We start from the raw sequence: 26,196 nt of genomic DNA, 5'->3' as shown, positions 1-26,196 counted from the left end.
GGGGGTAATACAAGTTCAGGAAGTGAAATCCCGTTTCTAAGGTGAAGAATCCCTTTGGCTGCAGCTAGGATAGTGCTATGCAGAGTGGGTGCTTGAATTGTGGGTTAAAAATATAAAACCGGTAAGTTTTGTGCTTATCTTCAAGGCTGGCTTAAGAATAAACTTGTTTAATAAAACACCTGAAAAATTAAAAGATCTGTTTCATACTTTTAAAAAGAAAGGAAACGCTACACTAAGACCTCCATGTAAAGTCTGACGTGCGGTGGGCAGTGTGTGTCCCGATCAGCTGTCCCTCCCCGGCTGCCCAACCTCGCGCTTGCGCACGGCGCCTGCGGGGGTGGGGGCGGGGCTTCCTGCGGTCCCGCCCACAGTGTGATCCGCCAGCGGCCGGGGAAGGCTTTTCCTCGCTCGCCGGAGCGTCGGGTCCACAGCTGTGCGTGGAGTGGTCCTGCGGCAGGATGAGTGCAGGCTCGGACCCCGTGGTCATCGTCTCGGCGGCGCGGACCGTCATAGGTGAGTGGCTGGCAAGCCCGGCGCGGCGTCGGAGACGCGGGCCCGGCGGGCCGCGGGGATCCCTGGGACGCCTGGGACCCTCGGAACAAGGAGCCTCACACCTCCCGGGCTTGCCCGGCAGACCCGCCCTCTCAGCCTGGGGAGGATGAGTCCCTTCCGCCTGCTCTGATTGGCGGTCCAGGTAGAGCCACTGCGCCGTCCGGCCCTCCCATTGGCTGGCAGGAAGAGGCGCTCTCTCGCGAGCTCCTGATTGGCCGTCTCATCCCAGTGGCCTCAGGGGCGGGGCCGCTGGGTGGTCGGAGCCGGGCAGCGGCCAGGGGTCTTGCTGGTGTCCCAGGGGTAATGCCAGCCGCCTTCGCCACCTTAGTGCTGTGGAGTCTTCAAAGCCGTAGACGCGCGGGAGGGCCGACCTCTTTTTAGGGAGCGTGGCCCATCCCCTTTGACCTGAGGATGGACCAGCAGGCGTCCCGCGGGTGCACCGTCCCCCCCCCCCCCCGCCCCGTCCCGTCCCGTCCCGTCCCGTCCCGCGCCCTTGGAGACGCCTGCCCGGGGCCCGGCTGCTGCGAGCCCCACGCGCCCCGCCCTGTGCCCAGGGGAGCTGCGGTGGGCGCCTGTGCAGGGGCAGAGCCGGGTCCGCCAGCCCCCCACCATGGGCGGCCCCTTCACTCCCCTCGCCTTCCCTTCTGTCCTAGGCTCCTTCAATGGTGCCTTGTCCACCGTTCCTGTCCATGACCTGGGCTCAACTGTCATCAAGGAAGTCCTGAAGCGGGCCGCTGTGGCCCCCGAAGAGGTGTCAGAGGTCGTCTTTGGACACGTTTTGGCAGCAGGTACCTCCTCGGTGACGCCCAAAGAGGGTCATGGGTATAGAAGCAGTCCATGGACCACCCCACCCTCACGCAAACTTACGTTCTGGCCTCCATCGCCCCTCCCTTCTGCCAAGTCCCAGGAATAGCTTCCGGCCTCTCCGCATCCTGCATATATTTGTCCTGGACCATAAGGAGCCAGGACCACCCCCTCCCCTGCCTTTTCATTCTGAAGAAGCAGGGCCAGCCTGGCGCATGGGAGAGTATGCACGACCCTCCGTATTTCCCTAAAGCGTCACACATTCAATAGGAACGTATCGAATTCCTCTTCTGTGCACTGCACTGTGCTAGGTGCTGGGGGTAGGGCTCCAGCAAGGCAGGTAAGGTCCTCACCCTCGTGATTGCACTTCTGAGCTGGGAAGACAGGTTGCCTTCACACGACTCCCAGGCAGGGTGAGTCACCCGTGGGATGGGCACAGGTAAGTCACCAGAGTGCTCCATTCTTCTGGTTCCCACCCAGCAATCCCTGCCAGTGCCTGGTGAGTAATTATAACTAGTCTCATGCCGAGTATAAACTCCAGTTATTCATACTGATCATCGGTAATGCTCGCTAACAACCAACTTTGGTCCTTACCCCTTCTTAGACCTGATCCATTTTTCTGTGTACTTACTTTGTAGTTTTGTAGTTACTCTTCCCAGTTCTCCTTTCTCCCCTTGTCCCTATGGGACTGCAGATCACAGCACACTGATTTCTCACGAATGCCAGGCTTTAAATATCTGAGTCCTGCCTCATACTGCCTACCTTCCGTCACTCTTCCCTTCTTTCTTCCCACCCTCATGACTCAGACTTACTCAGTTACTGTAGGGTACTCAACTACTGGTTTTTCTCTTTCTCTTTTTTATTTTTTTTTAAAATATATTTTATTGATTTTTTACAGAGAGGAAGGGAGAGGGATAGAGAGCTAGAAACATCGATGAGAGAGAAACATCGATCAGCTGCCTCCCGCACACTCCCTACTGGGGATGTGCCCGCAACCAGGGTACATGCCCTTGACCGGAATCGAACCCGGGACCTTTCAGTCCACAGGCCGACGCTCTATCCACAGAGCCAAACCGGTCAGGGCTCTCTCTCTTTTTTTAAATTAAATATGTTTTTAATTGATTTTAGAGAGAGAGGAAGGGAGAAGGATAGCGAGATAGAAACATTGATGAGAAAGATCCATCAGCTGCCTCCTGCACGCCCCCCTGCTGGGATCCAGCCCTCAGCTGGGACGTGTGCCCTGACCAGACTCGAACCCGCAACCTCTTGGTGCATGGGATGACGCTCAGTCCACTGAGTGCCACCTGCCAGGCTGGTTTCTTCTTCTCTTTTCCACGTCGCACCTCTCCAGCACCTCCACACATTATAATAAAAATGGAGCGGTGTTTATCGCGGGCCTGCTTGGTGCTGGGCCTGTAAGGCACTGTGATTAGTGCTTTCCTTTCATCCCCTCAGTTGGTTCTCTCAGTAAGGCTCTTGGGTCGTAGTATGTCCATTTCCCAAATGAGCACGTGAGATTTTGCGAGGTTAAGTAACTTATCCAGGGTTCCGGTTGGAAGACGAGCTGGCTCTTCTACCACATCTGTCCTCCCTCAGGCCAGGTACTGTCCACAATCACATCACATAGTTACTGAGCACCTGCGGTTCTCTGTCAGCCAGAAAAATAAATGTTTACATAAGATAGAAATCATCATTCTCATGGAGCTCATTTTCCGCTAAATGCTAGACTATTACTTATGTTAACGCTCATTTCTTAACTCTTAAGTACCTGAAGACAAGGATTATAAATAAATACATAGGAAACTTATAAAGAAGTTATTTACTTAAATGCATATGTAATTCACGTTGCTTAAAAAGCAGGAATCCTATCCCTAGCTCGTTTTGCTCAGTGGATAGAGCGCCGGCCTGCAGACTGAAGGGTCCTGGGTTCGATTCTGGTCAAAGGCACATGCCCAGGTTGAAGGCTCGATCCCCAGTGGAGGATGTGCAGGAGCTGGCTGATCAGTGATCTCTCTAATCATTGATGTTTCTATCTCTTGTTCCCTCCCTCTCCCTTCCTCTCTGAAATAAATAAATATACCTACATTAATAAAAGCCTTAGGTGGCCCTTGCGTCATCACAAGATGGCCACCCCATGTTGTCACAAGATGGCTGCCACAGATAGCCGCCACAAGATGGCCAGCAGGGGAGGGCAGTTGGGGGTGACCAGGCCTGCAGGGGAAGGCAGTTGGGGGGGACCAGGCCAGCAGGGGAGCGGTTAGGGTGCACAGCCTGGCAGGCAGAAGCAAGGGCAGGCAGGCAGGTGAGCAGTTAGGAGCCAGCAGTCCGGGATTGTGAGAGGAATATCTGACTGCTGATCGGGCCTAAACCGGCAGTCAGATATCCCCCGAGGGGTCCCAGATAGGAGAGGGTGCAGGCTGGGCTGAGGAATACTCCCCCCCCACCCCACCCCTGTGCACAAATTTTGTGCACCGGGCCTCTAGTATATATAGAAAAAAGCAGGATCTATATATATAAAAGCCTAAGTGACCTTTAAGACCGAATGACCAGAATGACCCGAGTGACTGGTCGACCAGCCGCAACCCCTAGCACACTGATCACCAAGGGACAAACGCTCAACGCAGAAGCTGCCCCTGGTGGTCAATGCGCTCCCACAGCCAACCTCCCTTGGCCCCAACCCCTAACCCCCTCCCCCTCACCAGCGGGCCAACCTCCCGCGGTCCCTTCCCCCAGCTGGCTGGCCCGCCTTAAAAGCCTCGATTGCTAGCCAGGCCGAGGGACCCCACCCATGCATGAATTCGTGCACTGGGCCTCTCGTCTTAAATAATAGCCTTCTTTATTGACTAGTGTCTTATGAGTTTAATTTAGAAAATATTCTAATACTTAACATTTTTCCTGCATCTACTCTTCACATCCAGCTAACCCCAGATTAATAACACTGATGAATATAATCTTTATATTTTATCAATGACCCATTTGCTAGTTTTTTTTCCCAACAAACTCACCAAGGAAAGTTGCTATGTGTGAGTATATCAGTAATTTGCAAAAGAGTGACCACTGTATAAATACTGACTTTGATACAGTGACTCCATCCCCTTCTCTAATACTTTGATTAAAGTAAGTGTGTGATACATTTCTTCCCATTCCCTGAAGGAACTCCCCACAGTTGAATATGTCAGTTCTCATGTTGTACATAGCTTGTTACATAACCAGTTAACCGTGAGTGGTGAATATTGTGGAAAGAAGTGCTTCTTATCAGAGATGTCCCTGTTTAACCCTCTTTCTTCCCTCGGGCTTAGCCATGATCACAGAAGCACAGAACAGTGCCCATGTTCTGCCCTGTCTTTACAGGCAAGTGTGTGCTTACTCAAGCCCTATCAAAAGGTCAAGAAGACATTGCCTTCTAAGGGTACTACGACTTTTGGAGAAGAAAGCTTATATCCATGGTATCTGTAGAACAGCACAAGATAATAGTATTTCAGGGCTAGACTCTGACAGTTGTAGCGTGTACATAGTCCTTTTTTTAAAATAATTTTTAAAATTGATTTCAGAGAGGAAGGGAGAGGGAGAGAGAGAAGGAAACATCAATGATGAGAGAGAATCATTGATCAGCTGCTTCCTGCACACCCCCTACTGGGGATTGAGCCTACAACCAAGGCATGTGCCCTTGACCGGAATCGAACCCTGGACCCTTCAGTCCACAGGCCGGTGCTCTATCCACTGAGCCACACCAGCTATGGCGGGCCTTTTTGCCTCTGGTAGAGCTTGCCTTGGCAGGCAGGACACCCAGTTGCAGTCTCGAGATTTTGCATAGTGCCTCCCCCAGGTATGGTATCTTTCTCTGATTGCTGAGAGGCCTCTGTTTCCCTTCTTCCAGGTTGTGGGCAGAATCCGGTTCGACAAGCCAGTGTGGGGGCAGGGATCCCTTACTCTGTTCCAGCATGGACCTGCCAAATGATTTGTGGTTCAGGCCTCAAAGCTGTGTGCCTTGCAGCGCAGTCGATCCAGTTAGGAGACTCCAGCATTGTGGTTGCAGGAGGCATGGAAAATATGAGCAAGGTAAGGCCTCCGGAGAAATGGCTGTCACAGACCTCTTGCCAGTAAACCCATGTCCATGCCACGGCAGGGTAAATCGATTCATTATCATATCAGAGCTGGAACCAAACAGTAAACAAATAAACAAAAAATTGATTCAACCTTGATCCCAACCTGAAAGTTAATTATTTTTCAAATTAGATGGAAAATTGGGGTTGAAGAAAAAGCTTGTCAACCAGTGTGATTAGAATAGAATGGTTTTCCTAAAATATTAACAAAACACACAATATTTGCTGAATTAAACTTATAACATTAGTTGTTGATATCCTTGGTCTTCAATTTCTTTCTCATTGTGAGGAAAAGTCAATGTTGCCACTTACCTTCCTGCATGTGACAAAGAGGAACCCAGGGGCCAAATTTTGTTCACCTTTGGAAGCTATGAAACAGAAAAGAGGACTGCTGAGCGGTACCCTTCTCTAATAAGCTTGCCAGGTGGGATTTGTTTCACCAGGTTCCATCCCTCAAACCATATCCCCTGCTTCCTACAGGCAGGTCAGTGGATGAGCTGAGGATCCCCTAGGCCGGGGGTGGGGAACCTTTTTCTTCTGCCAAGGGCCACTTGGGTATTTATAACATCATTTGAGGGCCATACAAAATTATCAGCTTAAAAACTAGCCTGCTCTGCACCAGCTGGTTTGGCTCAGTGGAATTAGCATCGGCCCGCAGACTTGAGGGTCCCAGGTTCCATTAGAGTCAAGGGCACGTACCTCGGTTGTGGGCTCCATCCTCCTGCAGGAGGTATCCAATCAGTGTGTCTTTCTCAGATCTCTGTTTCTCTATCTCTTCCGCTTCCTTCCACTCTCTTCCACTTTCTAAAAAATCCGTGGAAAAAATATCCTCAGCTGTGGATTAATAAACAAACAAAACTTAGCCTACTATATTTGGTCAAACATTTAATTAACTCACCTCTAATGCCTTGGCAGGGCCAGACCAACTGATTTTGGAGGCCTTATATGGTCTTTGGGCTGGATGCTCCCCACCCGTGCCCTAGGCAGAGGGTCTGTTCAGCGCAGCCATTGCTGAGGCCCCGGAAGGAGGAGGCAGGCCTAAGGCAGCAAATACGATCAGAGTGATTATGATGGGACCCTAGTAATAACCTGTGTAGTGCTATACGAGGTGCTTTTATACAGGCAGTCACAGCAGCCCTAGAGGCTAGATGGTGTCATTGTTAATTTACAGGTAAGTAACCTGAGGTCCAGAGCCAGGATTCAAATATAGATCTTCTGACTCCGAAGCCCTTCTATTCTAGTATAGCTGCTATTGAGTTGGTGAGAGTTAAAGGGCGCCCCTCCCAGAAATCCTCCGTTCAGTTAATTAGGCAACCTACTTCTTATCACTGTGGGCATTATGCCTCCATCAGAAGGAGTAACACATTGTTCACATCAGTTAAACTCTTGGATGAACTCTTCATTTAACAGAGAGCTAGTTGCATCTGGAAAGAATGAATGAGGTTCTTAAGGAACTAGGACACGGAAGAGAGAGGTTTGATGGGAAATGGAAATGGATAGGTAGGAAAGTAACAGGCTCCCAGGAGTAGACAGGGTGGGGCCGTTTGCTGATTCCAGGAGTTTTGGGGCCCTGAACCCGGGGTAAGGAGGAGGCTAGGCCAGAATTGGGGAGTAGGGTCACAGGGGACTAGTGAGGACTTAGAGATTACTGAACAGTTAAGAGTGGTGTCCTGAGCAGAGGACTAGTTATAACCAAGCCTGAATGCACTGGTATTTCTCGTTTTCAGGCTCCTCACCTGGTTCACTTGAGGACAGGAGTCAGGCTTGGGGAAACACCACTGACAGACAGTATTCTCCAGGACGGGCTTACAGATGCATTTCACAACTACCACATGGGCATTACAGGTAAGGCAGGGGGAGCGGAGCACGTTCACTGTAGAAAGGTTAAAAGGCATGGAACCAGTAACTCCCCAGGGGCTTTCCTCAGGAAACCATATATCGTAAGTGAGCCATGTAAGTCCAAACCAGGGACATTGGACAAAAGAACTGGCCGCTGCTCTTCTAAAACAGCAAGGTTAAGAAACAGAGTCTGAAGAACTCTTCCGAATAAAAAGAAATTGAAGAAATTGACAGTGAAATGCAGTGCGTGATCCTGATTGGATCTTGGACTGAACAAATAAATAAATTAGCTATAAAGAAGATCACTGGGCCCTGGCCGGTGTGGCTCCGTTGGTTGGGTATTATTCCATGCACCAAAAGGTTGATGGTTAGATTCCTGTTTAGGACACATGCCCCGGTTGGGGGCTCGATCCCGAGTAGGGGGCATACAGGAGGTAGCTAATCGGTGTTTCGTTTTCACATTGATGTTTCTTTCTCCCTTTCTCTTCCTCTAAAAATCAATAAAAATGTATTTTTTTTAAAAAGACACAATTGGGACAAGTGAAACTGGAATATGGACCGAGAATTAGATAATAGTATTGTATTGATGTTATTTTTCCTAATTTTGAAAGCTGTGGTTATGTAAGAAAATGGCCTTGTTTGTGGGGAAATATACACTGAAATTAAAATTTGGGGATAAAGGAGCAGGATATCTAGAACTTTCAAATGGTTCAGAAAGAGAATGATAAAACAATTGGGGCAAAATAGGCAATTAGAAAATCTGCATAAAGGAAATTTCTGAAAGTTTAAAATTATATAAAAAGGAAAAGAGAGAAGGAAGGAAGCAAAGAAAGAAAATGGCTTCTTGAGTTGCTGTGAGATTTTCATATTCATCGCCAGTGGGAGGCGAGATTGCCAACAGAGCACTGTCCCTGAGCCTGTCAGCGAGCCTGCTGGTGCTGGGCGCTCAGTGCTTGTTTAAATATGAAAAGCTTGAGCTACCAAAAACCAGTTCCTGTAACTGTTAACATTTTGCTTTGTCTGTTTTTTTCACAGCTGAAAATGTAGCCAAAAAATGGCAAGTGAATAGAGAAGATCAGGACAAGTTGGCAGTTCTGTCCCAGAACAGGACGGAGAGCGCGCAGAAAGCTGGCCACTTTGACAAGGAGATTGTACCAGTGTTTGTGCCTTCTAGAAAAGGTGGGTTCAGGCCTGGCCGGCGTGGCCCAGTGGTTGAGCGTTGACTTATGAACCAGGAGGTCACAGTTCAATTCCTGGTCAGGTCACAGGCCCAGGTTGCGGGCTCAATCCCCAGTGTGGGGTGTGCAGGAGGCAGCCATTCAGTGATTCTCTCATCATTGATGTTTCTGTCTCTCCTTTCCCTTTTCTCTCTGAAATCAGTAAAAATATTTTAAAAAGAAAAGGTGGGTACATAAATCATTATGATTTAAACATCAACACAGCTCTTTATAAGAATAATACCCAAAAGAATAATCTATAGGACTTGTGTATAACTTGTGTCCTAGCCAAGCCTTTCAGGCTAAAAGGTATCCCCTGGATGCCTCTGAATAAGCTTGGGGTGATGGGGCAATGTTTATGGGGTGAGGAAACGTGGGAAGCTGTGCCAGCATTCAGACACTTGGTCCCAGTGTCCACACTGCCAGGTCAGTAGGGCCAGTTTCAGGAGAAACTAGAGCATTGACAGGTTGTGAGGCCACAGCTGACCTGTTACAGGCTAATCTCCTCAGAAGTGAACATCCATTACTTCCTGTTGCTTCTGTGTGCGGCTCTATTTCTTGGGTGGATCTTTATGGGTCCCCTTGCTTTTATTTAATATTAGAGGCCCAGCCCGGTGCATGAATTCGTGCTCGGGTGGGGTCCCTCTGCCTGGTTGTCCATCGAAGCCAATTGGGCCAGCCAGCTGTGGGCAGGGACCCTGGGAGGTTGGCCAGCAGGCCAGGGGAAAGGAGGGCGTGACAGGTTGGCTGGAGGGGGCCGTGGGAGGTAGGCTGGCCAGGGGGAGGGGCCGCAGGAGGTTTGTTGTGGGAGCACACTGACCACCAGGGGGGCAGCGCCTGTGTTGAGCGTCTTTCTCCTGGTGGTCAGTGTATGTCATAGCGACTGGTCGACCAGTTGTTCTGGTCGTTCGGTCATAATGGTCGTGTAGGCTTTTATATATACAGATCGAGTGCTTCAGTCAAATTCTCTTAGCAATGAACTGACATCCCTTTTATCCGGCCCTAGTGAGGTTGGCTTTCACACTCCCGGCTCCAGTCCTCTGTAAGCAGCCAAGTCCTGTGCCTCAAAATGCCTCATGACTATAGTGTCCATAAAGTGTCTTAACATACAATAATGTTTATTAGTGTGCATACTTTTCCTACTGGGATGAAAATTCCTTTTAAATAAACCTTATCTTCAAATATGAATCTTCATGAGTCGGGTCTGAGGAACCCACCATTCGTAGCATGCTGCCATCTCTGACCTAACCTCAGGAAATTTTCCTTTTCAGGTCTTATCGAAGTTAAAACAGATGAGTTTCCTCGCCATGGGAGCAACATAGAAGCCCTGTCTAAACTAAAGCCTTACTTCCTTACGGATGGAACAGGAACAGTGACTCCAGCTAATGCTTCAGGTTAGGGGAAATTTTTTTACTTGATTTTACAGAGGAAGTGGGAAGACATGTTGTTCCACTTATTGATGCATTCACTGGTTACTTCTTATATGTGCCCTGACCAGGGATCAAACGCAAAACCTTGATGTATTGGGATGATGCTCTAACCCAGTGGTTGCCAACCTTTCGGACCTCACGGACCACCGGTTGGCGACCACTTTTCTTTTTTTTTAAAATATATTTTATTGATTTTTTACAGAGAGGAAGGGAGAGGGATAAAGAGTTAGAAACATCGATGAGAGAGAAGCATCGATCAGCTGCCTCCTGCACACCCCCTACTGGGGACGTGCCCGCAACCAAGGTACATGCCCTTGACCGGAATCGAACCTGGGACCCTTCAGTCCGCAGGCTGACGCTCTATCCACTGAGCCAAACCGGTTTCGGCTGGCGACCACTTTTATAACCAACTGAGCTACCCGGCCAGGGCCAGGTTAGATTTTCTGAAGGACAGTTGGGGAATCCCATCTTCTGATAATTCTACCAGGTTAATACCTTTTTTCTTTATATTTCAATATCTATACGTTATTCTAAAACCTTGTTTTAGCTGCTTTAGGGGAAAATGTAGTTCTGTATATTTGGTCATTGGTTTTTCCATACTTAGATTAGAAGCTTCCTCTATGTATACTGAGTGAATGGATTTGCTTTACCAATATCCTAACTTAAGGAACCCCAGTTTATCTAGTATCTTTGTACTTTCCCAAAAACAGAATCTGTTGTATTCTCCCGTGAGGTTGTGGCTATTTCTTCCATTTCTTTTCATTATCCTCCCCTCCCCCACTGTTTTAATCTTCCCACTTTCCCCTTGGAATGATTTGTGATGATGTCACATTGCCTAACTTACATTTCAGAGTACACTGTGAAGTCTGAAATATGGCAAATGGCTTTTGCCGAGATGTGTTCATAATTTAACTCACGTCCTCAGCTGTCAGAGAAAGTACACGGGAACACAGCTGAAGTCAGTGAGCGTACTTTAGAGACGAAGACAGTGGTGTTTTGCAGGAATGAATGATGGTGCTGCAGCTGTGGTTCTTATGAAGAAGTCGGAGGCCGAGAACCGTGGGCTGACACCTTTAGCAGAGATCGTTTCCTGGTCACAGGCGGGTGTGGAGCCTTCCATTATGGGAACAGGGCCGATTCCAGCCATAAAGCAAGCTGTGAGTTTACTTCCGAACCTCACCACTGCCCTCTGCTGTTACCTTCTCTCTGAGGGACTAGACCACTAACCTGCAATTGCACATTAAGGTCTGCCTTCTTCACTTGCCCAGACCCTTTCCACTCCAAGCAGCCAAGACTGAGCTTTACTTTTGTTTATTCCCATCAGGCTTCGTTCGTTGTTTCCCTTTTATGAAAGTCTTCCAGTTAGCCATAAATGGGCCCATTCATTCCCTTGCCCATTTTCCCTACACAAAGGGCAGCCCAGAACATTTGGATCAAGGGGAACAGATGCTGTGTTACCTCTCTCCTACAGGACTGATGTTACCGGTTCAAAATTTAGGATAGTTTAGAATTTCCAAGGGCTGTTTTATCCTTAAGCCACTAGGCTGATGTAGCAGCGCCAAATGGCCGGTTTCTGAGATCCTTCAGTATCATATATATCCTTTTCCATGTACAATGAAGAACGGTGCCACCCGAGATTTTAGACCTCTCCCATCAATCTTCCCTTTAGGTGGCAAAAGCAGGCTGGTCACTGGAGGATGTGGACACATTTGAAATCAACGAAGCCTTTGCAGCCATCTCAGTTGCAGTAACTAAGGAACTTGGATTGAACCCAGAGAAGGTAAACTTAAGCAGCCCTTCCCGAGAGCTTGCAAAGGAACATTCACAATGCAGTTTAAGATCGTAAACAGCAAAACACACGGAGCGTAGTTAGATCAGATCCCAGGTATTGGCCATCTGGTAGTAACTGGTGGGACTGCAGGTTCATTTACCCTGTTGCTTCCCAAGACTGCGTTAGTTTACCTCAAACATAACAGGGCTCCAAAAAAATTTTAAACGAAGGAACAGGCAAGCTAGGATAGATAGCTTAAGGGCATAAATCAAAGAGGGCAGCTTACTGGTTTAACATTAAGAGGGAAAAGGTACTAGTTTGGGATTTTAGCCCTCTTATCTACAGAATGACAAGTCTTTTCTCCCTTTAGGTCAACGTTCAAGGAGGGGCTATAGCCCTGGGCCACCCTCTCGGGGCATCGGGCTGTCGGATTCTCGTTACCCTGTTACACACAATGGAGCGAAAGGGTGGGCATCGTGGTGTTGCTGCCCTATGCATTGGGGGTGGGATGGGGATAGCAATGTGTGTTCAGAGAGGGTGAACCTGCTTAACTAAACTTGAACCTCATTTCTTTCTACTAATAAGGCACTAATATGTGAAATCAGGACCAATGTGAGGGTGGGAGCCATCTTCCACTTCACAAGAACCCAGGGCTTGACAGCGGGTACTTTTAATGTGTAATATGCAAGGTACAAGACAATGCATCGTACAGTGTTATAAATAAATCCGATCAGTCATCAAGGGCTCCTGAGTGAACAGCATCTTCATACCCTCCATGCTTGTCATCTTTGCTTTCTGGATGCAATTTAATAAGATCATCAATTCGAAGAATGGTGATTGCAGCTTCTGTTGCGAACTTCAAACTTTTAACTTTAACTACAGTGGGTTCAAACACCCCTGCTTGTTTGTTGTCTCGAGGTTTACCATTAACCAGATCAAGACCAATCCTGCAATTTAGAAATAGAATCGATTAAATGACTTAACATATACCCATCCTATCCCTTTAATACTTTAGTTCTTTATGAATTAACAAAAATGAGCACAAAGAATCGAGGAAAGGCACTAGATGGTAGTAAAGCTGTCCACACTATCACTGCTTTATAAAGGGGTTGCGTAAAGATGGGTACGGATCGCCCCTAAGTAATATCCTGCGTGGATCATCCTGTAGGTGAAGCGAGTACCCTGAGAGGCAAGGAGGGGTCAGTACAACCCAAGACACATCAATGCTAATAAAATGACCAGAAAACACAACTGGTACATCTGACATACAGATGACAATGAAAAAGACAGGGCACTTGTATACTTACCATTTTAGATTCTTGCGTTCTGGGTTAACTTGAGCCTCATTATGAAAAGCCCTTAACTTTGCAACCAGATCAGTGGAGTCTTGGGCAGCATTAACTGCAAGTGTGTTAGGAATAACGAGAAGAGATCGTGCAAATTCTGCAATAGCAAGCTGTTCCCGAGACCCCTGGAAGAAAGACAACGAGGTAGCCTCAGAAAAGGAAGAAAATCAAGACGCAGCGGCAGCTAAGGTTTCAGTTTCACATGAGGGGTATTAACGAGGCGCTGGAGACGCTCTCTGGAGCGCTGCTGGAAGAGGAAGCGGGTCACTAGGTGCTCTCACCATGCTGGTTGCGTAGTTTTCCAGGTATATGGAAAGGGCTGCTTCCACAGCACCCCCACCGGGGACCACAGATTTTGACTCCAAAACTCTCTTCACCACACAAATAGCATCATGTAAAGAGCGCTCCATCTCATCACACATGTAGTCATTTGCCCCACGTAAGATAATTGACGCAGATGTGCGAGCCTTAGTGCTATTGAAACATGAAGTGAAATTCTTAAATCAACACTTTTACAAAAGAAGTCTGCACAGACATTTATTTAAGCACTGTGATTAAATCCTGCTTACATAGGACATATGTCTAGACCATGCATGCAGAAGAGATGAAATGGTTACTCCATCTCAATTGACAATGGTCTAATGTTATTTTATCCCATGCGTATAACTGCTCATACCATTGAAAAGACTATAGCAGCAAATAAATGGGAAGGGGTCTGTTCTTACTCGTTAATAAAAATCTATGTAGTTTTAAAATTTAAAAAGTAGCTCTTACTTTTTGACCAGGATCAGTTCATCATCACAAATTCTCTCCTGTACCACTTCTTCTGCTTGCCCCAGCATTGACGCCTCAAAGGTTTCCTCGCCTTCCAGATTGGCCAGGCTTGACACAACAATTGCTGTTAAGTAATTACAAAGATATGTAAACACTATCCGCCCATGAATATTTTCATACCCTGTCTTAGATTCAGGAACATGGAAAAGTGATGCACAAATGCAAGTTTAACGTTTACACTTAGGCACCAGGCATGGAATTGTCATTTTGAGGTTAAGAAATTCAATAAATTAAACAACGTTTCCAATTGTATGAAACATGGCTCTATAAATATATTTGCAGTACCAATCATTACAGGGAGGAGTAAAAGGAAAAAGGGTTGTTTTTGAAGCTGCTTAATACTGACACCCCCGTGTAGAGACATAGGCACATACAGGAACATGGACCGTCACACCTGAGCGCTGGCGGAAGACATACCTCCAGAAGCTTTCGCAATGCGCTTAAGGTCCTTTTTTAAAACCCTTCTGACCGCCATGGCGCCAGCTTCCACAAAATACTTCAGACACATGTCGTCAATTCCACCCGTGGTGAGAATAACGTTGGCTCCAGTTGCCAGGATCTTCTGGATTCGTTCCTTGCTGATGTCTGATTCTCTACAGATATTATGACCAGAATTTAAATCAGTCCAATTTACATAAAGTTCCAGGCATTAAAAATTCCACTTAGCCCTCCCCCCGCCCCAATCTGAATATCTAACCAAGAAATGTGATTAGAAAGGAAAATGTCCCAGCCTTCAATGACCTGGCAGGCTGTCAACCACATTTCGTGGCCAATGCTACCACAAGTACAATACGGAGATCACAAGCACACGGGAGACAGAAATCCACCCTGGCAGACGGGACAAGAAAAGCTTGAAGGTCTGGAGTCGAGGGTTCCAGAGTTGAAATTGCAGGTAGGACCAGAAAATAAACCCTGTAGGGGCGGTTAAAGGGTCTGGACTGCTTCATCTTTTAAAATTAGGAATAGCATCATCAAATCTGTTTTCAAAAGGATCCCCTGATGTCATGTGGAAACCGTACTGAGGCAAAGAGGCAATCACTGGAGATAGAGATGACTGGAGGGGAGAGTACAGTTTACAGCTTAGGTAAGAGGTTTAGCCGCCGACTCCTGGAGTCAGATAAATACTAACAGGGCGCAGGCAAGAGGAGAGTTGTTTTCAACAACATGAGTCTGAAGTCCCTGTGTGTTTAGGTGATGCTTCCAGGAGGCAGTCAGCCATGTATGGAAATCACAAGCTCTGGGAAAGAGTCAATATGTAGGTAAATGAAGCCATTTCACTTACCATTCAAATAGTGGATAACTGAAAGAATTCTTAAAATGAAATGAATTAAATATTAACCTAAAAATAAACCACTTTGTATATACTGAACAAATACTGCATGCCAGAAACTACTAAACACGGGAGGCTACAAAGCCAAGGAAATCATTCAGTCTCTACCTTCAGAACTTACAATCTAAGTCATACAAACAGAAACTGTGCTAAGCCCCAGGAAGACGGGCATAGAAAGGCACAGTAGAGCATAATTTAGATTGAGGGATAAAGAGAAGCTTCTTTGAGAGACTGACCACTTAAAGAGCAAGTAAAAAATTAAAACAGTCCTAGCTGGTCTGGCTCAGTGGATAGAGCATCAGCCTACAGACTGAGGGGTCCCAGGTTCGATTCTGGTGAAGGGCACATGACCGGGTTGTGGGCTCGATCCCCAGTAAGGGGCGTGCAAGAGGCAGGTGATGATTCTCTCTCATCATTGATGTTTCTCTCTCTCTCCCGTCTCCAAAACCAATAAAGGCATATTTAAAAAAGTGAAACAGGCAGGCAGAGGGAGAAGTATTCTGGGTCCTGTGCAGGAAGTTTGGGAATCCTGGTCCCTGTGTGGCTAGACTGCAATGTGAGGAACACGTGAGGTATTAAGAAGGGATGACAGGGACCTGGCTGCCATGGGGAAGTAGCCTGGGAGGGATGGAAGTGACCTCCACATGACCAGTGTGTGTGCTTCTGCAACAGTCTGAGAAAGAGAATGCAACAGTCTGAGCAAGAGAATGCAAATGGAAAATAGATGAACTTGAGATTTGAGTTGAAGATGGAAATCAAGGTCTTAGTGAAAAAGTATGAGAGAAGTTATTAGGTTCAAAAAAAGAAAAAGAGGTCAAGGTTCTTTCTAGCTTTCTGCCTGAGTAGAGGGGCTCCCATCATCAACATATTCAAGAGTAGATTTGGGGTGTATCATCACAAGTTGTTTCAAAAAATATTCAACTAGACAAACACGTGTGTGTTGGGGGCTCAGAGAACTAGATGTGGGAGTCTCGCACATAATAACTGAGGTCACGGGACGAGGAGTTATCCTGGAGAGAACAGGGAGGCGGGAGCCGTCTGGGCACAGGAATACAGATGAGGCAGTATCACAGAGCCACTCCACACCCCAAGCGTCTCAAGAAAGTAGTAGTCAAAGGCTCGATCAAGGTCAAGCGAAGGTTGAACATGTCTGTCTAGTGAATATCAGTCACCAGTGAGCTGAGCAAGTGGCTCTCCACCGGAGAACAAAGCTGTAAAAGGAATGAGAAATAAAGTGCCAGGAAAGTTTTTGTGTACGTCACTCTTGAGACGCCTGGCTGTAAAGAGTGGGAACGGACAGGGAAGAACTAGAGCAAATTGTGTGAGCTACAAGTGAAGTCTGGAAAGGAATGAACAGCAGAATTCGTAGCTGAAGATGCAGATGAGAAAGAACTACAAATGAAGCAACACTCTAAGGCAGAATGCAACAGGATCTGGGACATTTACTGTAGAGGGAGGGAGTCGCCTCAGGCGGAAGGACACTGTTAGGCAGGAAGGAGGAAAGATGTTATGCAGTTACTTTGAACATGTCTGTCAGCATACCTCTGTCTAATCTGGTCCAGGTTCTCGGGGTCTGTAATTAGCACCTGCACACCAAGCTTCATTTTTGTTTTCTGCAGGCTGAAGTCAAGGCAAGCAATTTTTGCATTAACTATTCTCTTGGGCATGCCTACAATTGAACATAATATTAGGTTCTTTCACAGTAACTATTAATAACACTACATTTTATACACCTAGCCATAAAGCGTGAGATTAAAGTATGTCATATGTAAACACAAATTTCAATTTTATGTTTAACATCACACATTTTTATGGCATTAAACACATGTACTTTCTTCTAACTTGCATTTTTCCTCCGTTATGTGCTTACGTTACTAAAGAGAAACTGACAATGTGATGTACAGTTCCTTAGAGAACAGTAAGTGCACAGCTTGGATAGTTCATCTGAAGAGGAAGAGTAAGCAGTCCACACAAAGCTAATTTTAGCCTCTAGTCCTCTCGTTATGTGACCAAATACCGAGCCTTACCCTGAGACCCCACCACACAGTTGAGTGCATAGCCATTGATGAGCACACTCTCCATCTGGCTTCTCCCATGGGCTTTCAGAATATTAATGGAGTTGATTGGGTAGCGAGGCTGGCCTCTTACATCTGTGTATTTAATAGCAAGTACGGCATCTACCACCATACTAGCGAAGAAATCACCATCTCTAAGGCGAAAGTTAAGGAGAACAAGAGACTCGGAATGGAGAACAGGTAAACATGAAAATCAAGGGTAACTCAAAGGCACTTCCCTTTTGCAATCTCATCAAGAAAACAAGCAGCATTTACCACTACCTGCAATTCATACTACTTTTACACTTTACATTACCTGCCCCCCCCCGACAGCAGGGGAGGAAACCGGCAATTTCAAAACGGCGTCCCCTGGCATGACAACTCACTCAGGTTATTTCTTTAGAAAAAGCCCAAACTGTATTGGACCACCACAAGGATACATTCCGATGATTTTGGATGACATCGAGGTTTTAGCAGCATTAGTCAGGCAATCTCTTCCAAGCTCATCTGTGTTAATAATTAGGTTTTCACTGATATAACGCACTGCCTCCCTGTTTAAAGCGTGGGGGGGAAACAATTACAAATTAATTCACTATTCAAACTTGTTTTACTGTGGTGTCAAAATGTCACAGGCACCCATTTTCTGTTCCGCCATTTCATATAGGAGGAGGGCACAAATAAATCCTCCCTCTTCAGATCATGGCAATTTTAATCTATCCCATAAGCATAGCCACCAAAATCTATTAGGAGAAAATGTGGTAGTCAAATGGGAAGAAGAGATACCGGCCCTACTTCAAATATCACTTAAATGCTAAAATGTAACTTTTAAAAAATAAGATGTAGTCATTAATGAAAACATTTAAACACAGTTTGCAATTCTATCAAATAAAATAAAATTTTCTCTGAATGCACACAATCTTACTTGCAAGCAAGTCGATAGCCACTAATAACGGACGTGGGATGAATTTTCTGTTTGACTAGTTCATCCGCGTTTTTTAGAAGTTCTGCTGCAATAATAACCTGTTGAGAAAACATTCATGGCTGTAATATTAGTCTAACACTTTATGTGCAATGTGTACGTAAAAGCAGCAAAATGATCAGATGTTAACCAGAATTGTGATGGCAGTAAATAACTGATCAGAAACCTGAAAAATATATAACTCCACTCAGTGTTTTATATGCAAATGGCCAAAACCAAGTAAAAGCCAAAAAAGTGTTCTGGCTGATATATTAGTTCAGTACAATAGTCAAAGACTACACACCCATTATTTTTATGGATTAAGTGTCCAATAGATGCTAAGAGTCTGACTACTCAAATGGCCTTTACTATTTTATGTTATTTGGCTTATTGTAAAAATCATTTAAGGACACTAAAAATATTTTTTAATTAAAAAGACTTCAGCCCAGCCATCATGGCTCAGAGGTTGAGGGTTGACCTATGAAGCAGGTCAGGGTTCGATTCCTGGTCAGGGCACACGTCCTGGTTGCTGTGGACTTAATCCCCAGTGTGGGGTGCCCAGGAGGCAGCTGATCCATGATTCCTTCTCATCACTGATGATTCTATCTCTCTCTCCCTTCCTCTCTAAAATCAATAAAAATATATTTAAAAAATAAATAAAACGACTTCAAAAATACTGCTTCTTTTGGGGGAAATTATAATTTTAAGACCATTTTTATTATAAGAGGTAGAGACCATTCTTTCATGGCTTATAGTTTAATTTAAAAATGCAAACATTTCCCCACACAATGCATTGTTTCTTTAGAGCAAATTATTTGTTTCTATATCAATGTGCTCCATGCTCTCCAAATTTATAATACTGATCACACTCCCATTTTGAACTCATGAGATTGCCTTACCAGCATTTAAAATATAAAAGTATCTTGTTTTTTTTTATAAACTGGTGAAATATTTTCTTTAATTATAAAGGGAAGGTTTTAGAAATTTCTAAGTCTCAGGTTGTGAGGGGACCATATTGAAATATCTCTTAAGTTTTTTCTCTACTTAAAGTGTACAAACTAGCTATAATCATCAGGTTTTTCAAGTTTTCTTTCAGAATCACCCCCCCCCCATTGTTTCCCCCTCTTAAGTAACTTATTTTTTAAAAGACCTATTTTATTGCTTTTTCACAGAGAGGAAGGGAAAGCGATAGAGCTAGAAACATAGATGAGAGAGAAACATCGATCAGCTGCCTCCTGTACACCTCCCACTGGGGATGTGCTCGCAACCAAGGTACATGCCCTTGACGGGAATTGAACCTGGGACCTTTCAGTCTATCCCAGGGGTGGGCAAACTTTTTGACTCGAGGGCCACAATGGGTTCTTTTTTTTTTTTTAAATATATATTTTTATTGATTTTTTACAGAGAGGAAGAGAGAGGGACAGAGAGTTAGAAACATCGATGAGAGAGAAATATCAATCAGCTGCCTCCTGCACACCTCCTATTAGGGATGTGCCCGCATCCAAGGTACATGCCCCCGACCAGAATCGAACCTGGGACCTTTCAGTCCACAATGGGTTCTTAAACTGGACCGGAGGGCCGGAACAAAAGCATGGATGGAGTGTTTGTGTGAACTAATATAAATTCAAAGTAAAGGAGCGGAGGGGAGAGCAAGAGAACCGGATAGAACAGCCGGATCCGGCCCGCGGGCCGTAGTTTGCCCAAGGCTGGTATCCACTGAGCCAAACCGGTCAGGGCATAACTTTTTTTTTTTAACTCAGAAGCAAATAACTTAGTAAGGTTCACTTTGTGACCATCTGACATAGGAAAGCGAGTCTTCAGCCATCTACCCAGACTACCTACCACGGAGGTGGTTCCATCTCCCACTTCTTTGTCTTGCAGGTCGGCTAGCTCACAGAGAACTTTAGCTGCGGGATGCTCTACCTCCAATAACTTCAGGATGGTCGCACCATCATTGGTAATGGTGATATCCTAAGAAATTGGCAGGGAAGGGGGAAAAAAACCACAATCACCTACAGAAACAGGACATGCTCTCATGAACACAACCACATGATGACATGTGTTCTCCCTTACCCCTTCCAATACAAAGAATTTACACAGCAAATCATTTAAGAGCTCATTAAAGAAACAAACATCTAGTTGTACTTACACCAATATCATCCACCAACATTTTATCCAAGCCAACAGGTCCAAGAGAACTCTTTACAATATTGGCAATAGAAGCTGCAGCCATAACTATAGAAATGAAATAACGAAAATTAGGAAAACCCACGACTTCAAAGGACAATTTCAGCTTCAAGAGAGTAAATGACATCCAACAGCCTCTGAAATTTCCAAATGCACAAATCTGTCCTCATCACTTAAAATAAAAGGTAATCTACCAGTCATAATTTGGGTTCTGTCACCTCATATAGGAAAAGGAAAACTAGCATTTTTTTTATAAAAACCCTATTAAAATCAACAGTCTTTATGTCTGTGAATTGAAAGAAAGTGGGAACCAGAGGTTCTGACTTCACTGCAAATTCATCCAAGACCAAAATTCATCATCAATCAACTAAAGATCAACAGGCATCCAGGACTTCCAAGTGTTAGCGCGCTCAAAAGGAGCTCACCAACAAACGCTTTAATTCGGAGCCATGTTTAGTATAAAAAGTTCGTTGTTAGTATCGCTTATGCCAACATCCAAAGACAATCCCCTGGGCTACTTTTACTTCCAGGAGCTGCCAGCGATGGGTGGGTAAGAACGAGCTCCGGACGTCGGGCACCCGGCACCTGCAGACGACTGCCGCTGGGGTACAGCGGGCAAAACAAAGAAATTGCAGCCATTGCTCATCAGTAAACCGAGCGAGCAGTGGAAACTCGTCTTTTCTGTTCATGGTCCTAAAACGAGGCCATGAGGTTGAGAGATGCTCCTCGTGGTTAGAATCGGAACAAGAGCGGGTCAGAGGTGCCGAAGGGACGCCAGGCGTGTCAGCACCGGGGCTCGCTTTCCCAGCCCCGGAGCCCGGGGACCCACAGCCAGCCACTGCCACCCGGCGCGGGTCTCAAAAACCGGCCGCGCTCCGCGGGCTTCCTCCCCATGGAAAGCGGACGCTGCCGCCCCGCCCAGAAGTCACGAACCCGCGGGGGTAGGTTACGCACCCCACCCCCGCCCCTATTTTGGGGAGAGAAGAAAAGCACGAGGACCGTAACCCCGGCCCCAGCGGGGAGGCTGGGGGAGCGCTCCGCGTCACCCAGCAGAGGCCTCGCCTGTCCTTACCGTTCTGGGAGCGGATCGCCTCCCCAGTGCTGCGGTCCCCGAACACGGACAACGGCCCCTCCATCTTCGCAGCAGGGCACACCTCGGGCTTCACTTACACCGCGGAAGCTAGCGTCGGTTCCTAGGCCCAGCGGCGGCCACACTAGCGGCAGCGGCAGCGCGGCGTGGACCCGGCCCAAGCGATGCCGCAGGGAATGCTGGGGACACCGCTCCACCTCTTCCCCCGCCTACCCGACCCCTCAGCGCCTGCGCCGCCGCGGGGCAGGGCGGGAAAGAGAGAAGGGGCGGGGGAGAGACGCGTCAATGTGTAGGAAGTGAGGAGCCGGAAGGGCGGGTTCATCACTTTTGCTCAATTAGAGAGCGAATAAGAAGGGCGCGATGATAGAACGGAAGTCAGGTTCTTGCATCGCGAGCGGAAATTGCTCGGTTGCGCGTGCGCGTTTGCACATTCTAGTGCCTTCTAGAAAAGGTGGTTCACGGTGGGGTGGAGCCTGGGGTATGACGGGAGAGGAGGGTGGGCCCTTCTTAAAGGTAGAGCGGGGCCTCTGAGCTACTCCGGCGTGTTTATACCAGCGGTTGTTTTTCATCGCACAGACTAGAACTGCAGCACACCCAGAAGTATATTTTTGCTTATTTTGACTCATTCACATTGGACAGCTATTGTTGTAGTGGCTATTTTTTTTTTTTTTTACTTCGGAAAAGAGGTCCGTGCTCCTGACTAAAGAGTCAGCTATTGCATGTTTTAAAAATTATTGGTTTATACATTAAATATTTCCCTAGTTCTCCTTACATGTAGGAATTTGTTTGGAGAGCACCCGGCAAGTCGCAGGCTTTGTTTTTGGGCTCCGAGTACAAGCTGGGCCACGGTGGGACGGGCAAGGCTTTCCACGGTGAAATGACAGCCATCGTTTCTGGAGAGAAAGCTGTGCATCTTGCTCTGCCCCGTTTCCTCCCAGTGCCCAACGGGTGTGTGGGGCGTTATGGTCGGCAAGTTCTCCGACCGGAGGGTCCAAATAAAGGAGCGTAAAGTTACGGCTTCCTCCTGGGCTCCAGCAAAAACCTGCAATCTGCGTCGCTTAAACTAAGGGGTCGCGCCCACCCACAAGTGCTTTACTGTGAGGTGGTTGGTCGGCTCCGGCGGCTGCGTGCACCCCAGCGTAAGCGATGATTGGAGGAGCGGGGATAACAGGTTGCCCTCTCGGCCAATCAGCGGCCAGGAAATTGTTAGTTCCGGGTGGAGGGTTGTTGACTTACGCGATCCTGAGGCTTTTCCCTGAGTTAATATGGCGGCGCCCGGCAGGTCGTGGGGTCGTGGGTGAGGGAAGGTGGCGAAGTGTCCCCTAGGGCCTAGGCTTTGCCCAACGGTCCCCTCGGCGATGGCGCTTCGGTCAAGGTGCTGGGAGTTGTTGTCGGTTCGCAGGAACCCCGGTAATCTCCCCACTTCTCCGTGATTGCTCCCTGGGGCCTGCAGGGCAACGTGCCTGTGCAAGTCGTGTTTTATATTCAACGCACCCAGCGAAGGGGAAACGAGCTACCAGCATTGTGATGAGAGGCTTAGGAAGTGAAGGAGCGGGCTCTGAGATCACTGCTCCCTGTGGTCACGCACACCTTTTGTCCGCCTTCCAGGGCCAGAACACTGGGGGGATGGATGGGCAAGTTCTGGTCTGGTCTGTGATCGTCACTTTTTTTTTTTTTTAAAATATATTTTATTGATTTTTTACAGAGAGGAAGGGAGAGGGACAGAGAGCCAGAAACATCGATGAGAGAGAAACACCGACCAGCTGCCTCCCGCACACCTCCCACTGGGGATGTACCCGCAACCAAGGCACATGCCCTTGACCGGAATCTAACCCGGGACCTCTCAGTCCGCAGGCCCACGCTCTAGCCACCGAGCCAAACCAGTCAGGGCTGTGTGATCGTCACTTTTAAAGATGCGTGTGGTTGTTTCTGTTCTCAGGGCGTGGGGTCGCGGCGCTCTCCACCCGTTCCGAGCCAGAGGTGCAGCCTGAAGTGGACCCTCTGGGAAATGAAGCTGTTGCCCCAGAGTTCACCAACCGGAACCCCCGGAATCTGGAACTCTTAGCCGTGGCCCGGAAAGAGCGGGGTTGGGGGACAGTGTGGCCCTCCCGTGAGTTCTGGCACAGGTAATTGAGTCGATAGTTATTGACCGACAGAGCAGTGCACCGGGGCCTACACATTGCTTTCATCAGTTCATTCACACGTGCCAGATACTGCTGGGGCCTCTTCTCAGGGAGCCCGGGTGGGTGGGGAGAGGGGGGGACAGCGGAAGTGAGGGTGGGGGTGGGGGTGGGGGACTGCTGTCCAGTTATCTGCCAAGAAGACCATTGCCAGCAGAGGAGACAGCAGGGTGGGTATGAGCCCCGTGTGTTTGAGGGTCTCAGTGGAGCGGACACTGGGGTGAATGGTGTAAGATGAAGACGGAGACGCAGGTAGGATACAGATGGTTAATTTTGTAAATCCAAGTATGCACTTTAGACTTTTATTTTCACTGCAGTGAGAAACTATGAGAGAATTTAAAGTTTGAGTCTGAATTAAAGGTCACTCTGGTTACCTTAGGGAGAAAACATTTTTAAGGGGCAAGGGTAGCAGTGAGAAGACGGGTTAGGAGTCTTGTTATAAAGATGGTTATTTACTGAACACTTTCTGTTTGCCAGGAACTATGCTAGTTGCTTTATGCATTCAAGTTTTTGGTCCATCTTACACTTATGTTGGTGTGAGCTGGAAAATGAAAACATAGAGTAAGTTTATCTTTACCCAGAGTAAGGGTCAGCAACTTAGCTCTATCTACTCAAACCCTTTTTAAAAATAGATGCTGTGTAAATATATCTCCACTCTCAGAAATACCAAGTTTCTCTTTGATATTAGGGGTTGAGCGGACGTGTTTGGTTTATTATTGAGGATATCCTCATAAAGGCAAAGGAAAAATACCTTTCCCAGGTAAAATCGAGGCGAAGTACGTGGAAGTAAATGAACACAATATTTAGGCATGTATTCGCCTGAAGTCATTTATCTTTAGGAATCTTTTATGACTTTATTCTGTCCTCTCCTCATTTAGGTTGCGAGTTACAAGGACTCAGCATCATATAGAAGCACTTGTTGAGCATCGCAATGGCCAGGTTGTGGTTTCTGCATCCACGCGCGAGTGGGCTATTAAAAAGCACCTTTACAGCACCAGAAACGTGGCGGCTTGTGAGAACATAGGACGGGTGCTGGCAGAACGATGCTTGGAGGCAGGAATCAACTTCATGGTCTACCAACCAACTCCTTGGGAGGCGGCCTCCGAATCGGTAGTTTGGTTTTCATGTACTTATTTTAAAAGTATTGTGTTGGTTCTTGATATTAGATACTTACATCATAATCATAGTTCCATATTTCAAATTCTTTTCATGTGTCAGACTCTGGGGTGAGTATCCTGATGTGCATTACCTAGTTTCATCCTCAGCAGCCCACGGGTCAGGACTTGTGTACCCGGTTCTGTAAATAAGTAACCTGGCCGAAACCGGTGTGGCTCAGTGGATAGAGCGTCGGCCTGCGAACTGAAGGGTCCCGGGTTCGATTCCCTTCAAGGGCATGTACCTTGGTTGCGGGCACATCCCCAGTGGGAGGTGTGCAGGAGGCAGCTGATCGATGTTTCTCTCCCATCGATGTTTCTAGCTCTCTATCCCTCTCCCTTCCTCTCTGTAAAATATCAATAAAAAATATATTAAAAAAAAATTTACTAAGTAAGTAACCTGAGACTGGCAAGTCCAGCCATTGTGGGGGAGTTTTCAAACCCATGGTGACAGATTCTACAGCCATGATGTCGACCACTCTACTTCGGTGTTCATATATTAACACCCTGTGTGTATGATATTTAAAACACTGTTTGATATCCTTGAGGTTTGTACATTCTCAATTTTCTTACCTGTGTCGCTAGAAAGGTCACTTTCTGAAAAACCAGTGTAGGTGGGAAGGTAACAAAGAGCACATCAGTTCTCTTTCCGTTAGGAAGTGGACTGTTTATTGTCAGCTTACTTGTGCTGATTTAATCCTTTCCCTTTTTTTGGTCCTTAAAACCAGATGCAACGACTGCAGAAGGCTGTGACAGAAGGTGGCGTGGTGCTTCGGGAGCCTCGGAGAATTTATGAGTGAAATGAGTGAAACAGAGGCATTGTTTGGAACTTGTAAATGTCAAGCTGTCAGCCATTACATCCATCAGAAGGGAGCACCTGGAAGAACAGCCGACTGGGAAGTTTTACCCAATAATGTAACTGCAGAATGTTGTTGGCAGTTACAAACAGCCCCTTCTCCCCCTGTGTGGGGGAGGCCAAACCCTTCCCTCTCTTGGACGGATCTGAGAAAAGCTGTCACCAGTTAAAATTAACTTTTGAAGGACAAATTAAATGTTTATAAGTTAAAGAATAAAGGCATAGTGTGAACTTTAAATTTCTAATTATATTAAATTTCTTCACATTTTCAGCTCACTCTGGCAAGAGTACACATAAGAGGCTTATGCAAAGCACTTGCTACCGTGTCTGGCTCAGAGGGGGTGATCTACATGATAGCTGTTGCTGCTCAGGATGTGGAGGTGGTTTTTTAATTATGAAACATCAATATCAGTGTGTTAGAAGCAGTCAAAGTAATGTGAGGTTAAAGGGACAAGTTCTGCCAAAACCGGTTTGGCTCAGTGGATAGAGCG

The 26,196-nt window shown here is 46.8% G+C and overlaps 3 protein-coding genes across 3 annotated transcripts; 2 read left to right on the top strand and 1 right to left on the bottom strand.

Annotated features, from left to right (window-relative positions):
• The first annotated feature begins 339 nt into the window (after positions 1 to 339).
• ACAT2 (acetyl-CoA acetyltransferase 2) lies at positions 340 to 12,453 on the top strand. The gene is made up of 9 exons (XM_080664439.1): positions 340 to 513; positions 1,206 to 1,340; positions 5,234 to 5,415; positions 7,187 to 7,304; positions 8,334 to 8,477; positions 9,787 to 9,909; positions 10,948 to 11,102; positions 11,615 to 11,725; positions 12,087 to 12,453. The coding sequence occupies exons 1-9, from the start codon at positions 459 to 461 to the stop codon at positions 12,255 to 12,257; spliced, it is 1,194 nt and encodes a 397-aa protein (XP_080520565.1). The 5' UTR covers positions 340 to 458; the 3' UTR covers positions 12,258 to 12,453.
• Positions 12,364 to 21,774, bottom strand: TCP1 (t-complex 1). The gene is made up of 12 exons (XM_080664438.1): positions 21,498 to 21,774; positions 20,388 to 20,473; positions 20,081 to 20,209; positions 18,203 to 18,300; positions 17,721 to 17,831; positions 17,254 to 17,435; positions 16,769 to 16,895; positions 14,314 to 14,489; positions 13,837 to 13,960; positions 13,344 to 13,536; positions 13,024 to 13,187; positions 12,364 to 12,663 (listed from the first exon to the last, which is right to left on the bottom strand). Exons 1-12 carry the CDS (start codon positions 21,559 to 21,561, stop codon positions 12,447 to 12,449), a joined length of 1,671 nt encoding a protein of 556 aa, XP_080520564.1. The 5' UTR covers positions 21,562 to 21,774; the 3' UTR covers positions 12,364 to 12,446.
• A 982-nt stretch (positions 21,775 to 22,756) lies between these two features.
• MRPL18 (mitochondrial ribosomal protein L18) lies at positions 22,757 to 25,943 on the top strand. The gene is made up of 4 exons (XM_080663622.1): positions 22,757 to 22,925; positions 23,455 to 23,641; positions 24,574 to 24,805; positions 25,578 to 25,943. Exons 1-4 carry the CDS (start codon positions 22,874 to 22,876, stop codon positions 25,647 to 25,649), a joined length of 543 nt encoding a protein of 180 aa, XP_080519748.1. The 5' UTR covers positions 22,757 to 22,873; the 3' UTR covers positions 25,650 to 25,943.
• The last annotated feature ends 253 nt before the right edge of the window (positions 25,944 to 26,196 follow it).

The sequence above is a fragment of the Plecotus auritus genome (genome assembly GCF_963455305.1).
Source record: "Plecotus auritus genome assembly, chromosome: 4".
NCBI classification, from domain to species: domain Eukaryota; kingdom Metazoa; phylum Chordata; class Mammalia; order Chiroptera; family Vespertilionidae; genus Plecotus; species Plecotus auritus.
The sequence above is the reverse complement of the archived record's forward strand: the minus strand, read 5'-3'. Positions and strand labels throughout refer to the sequence as shown.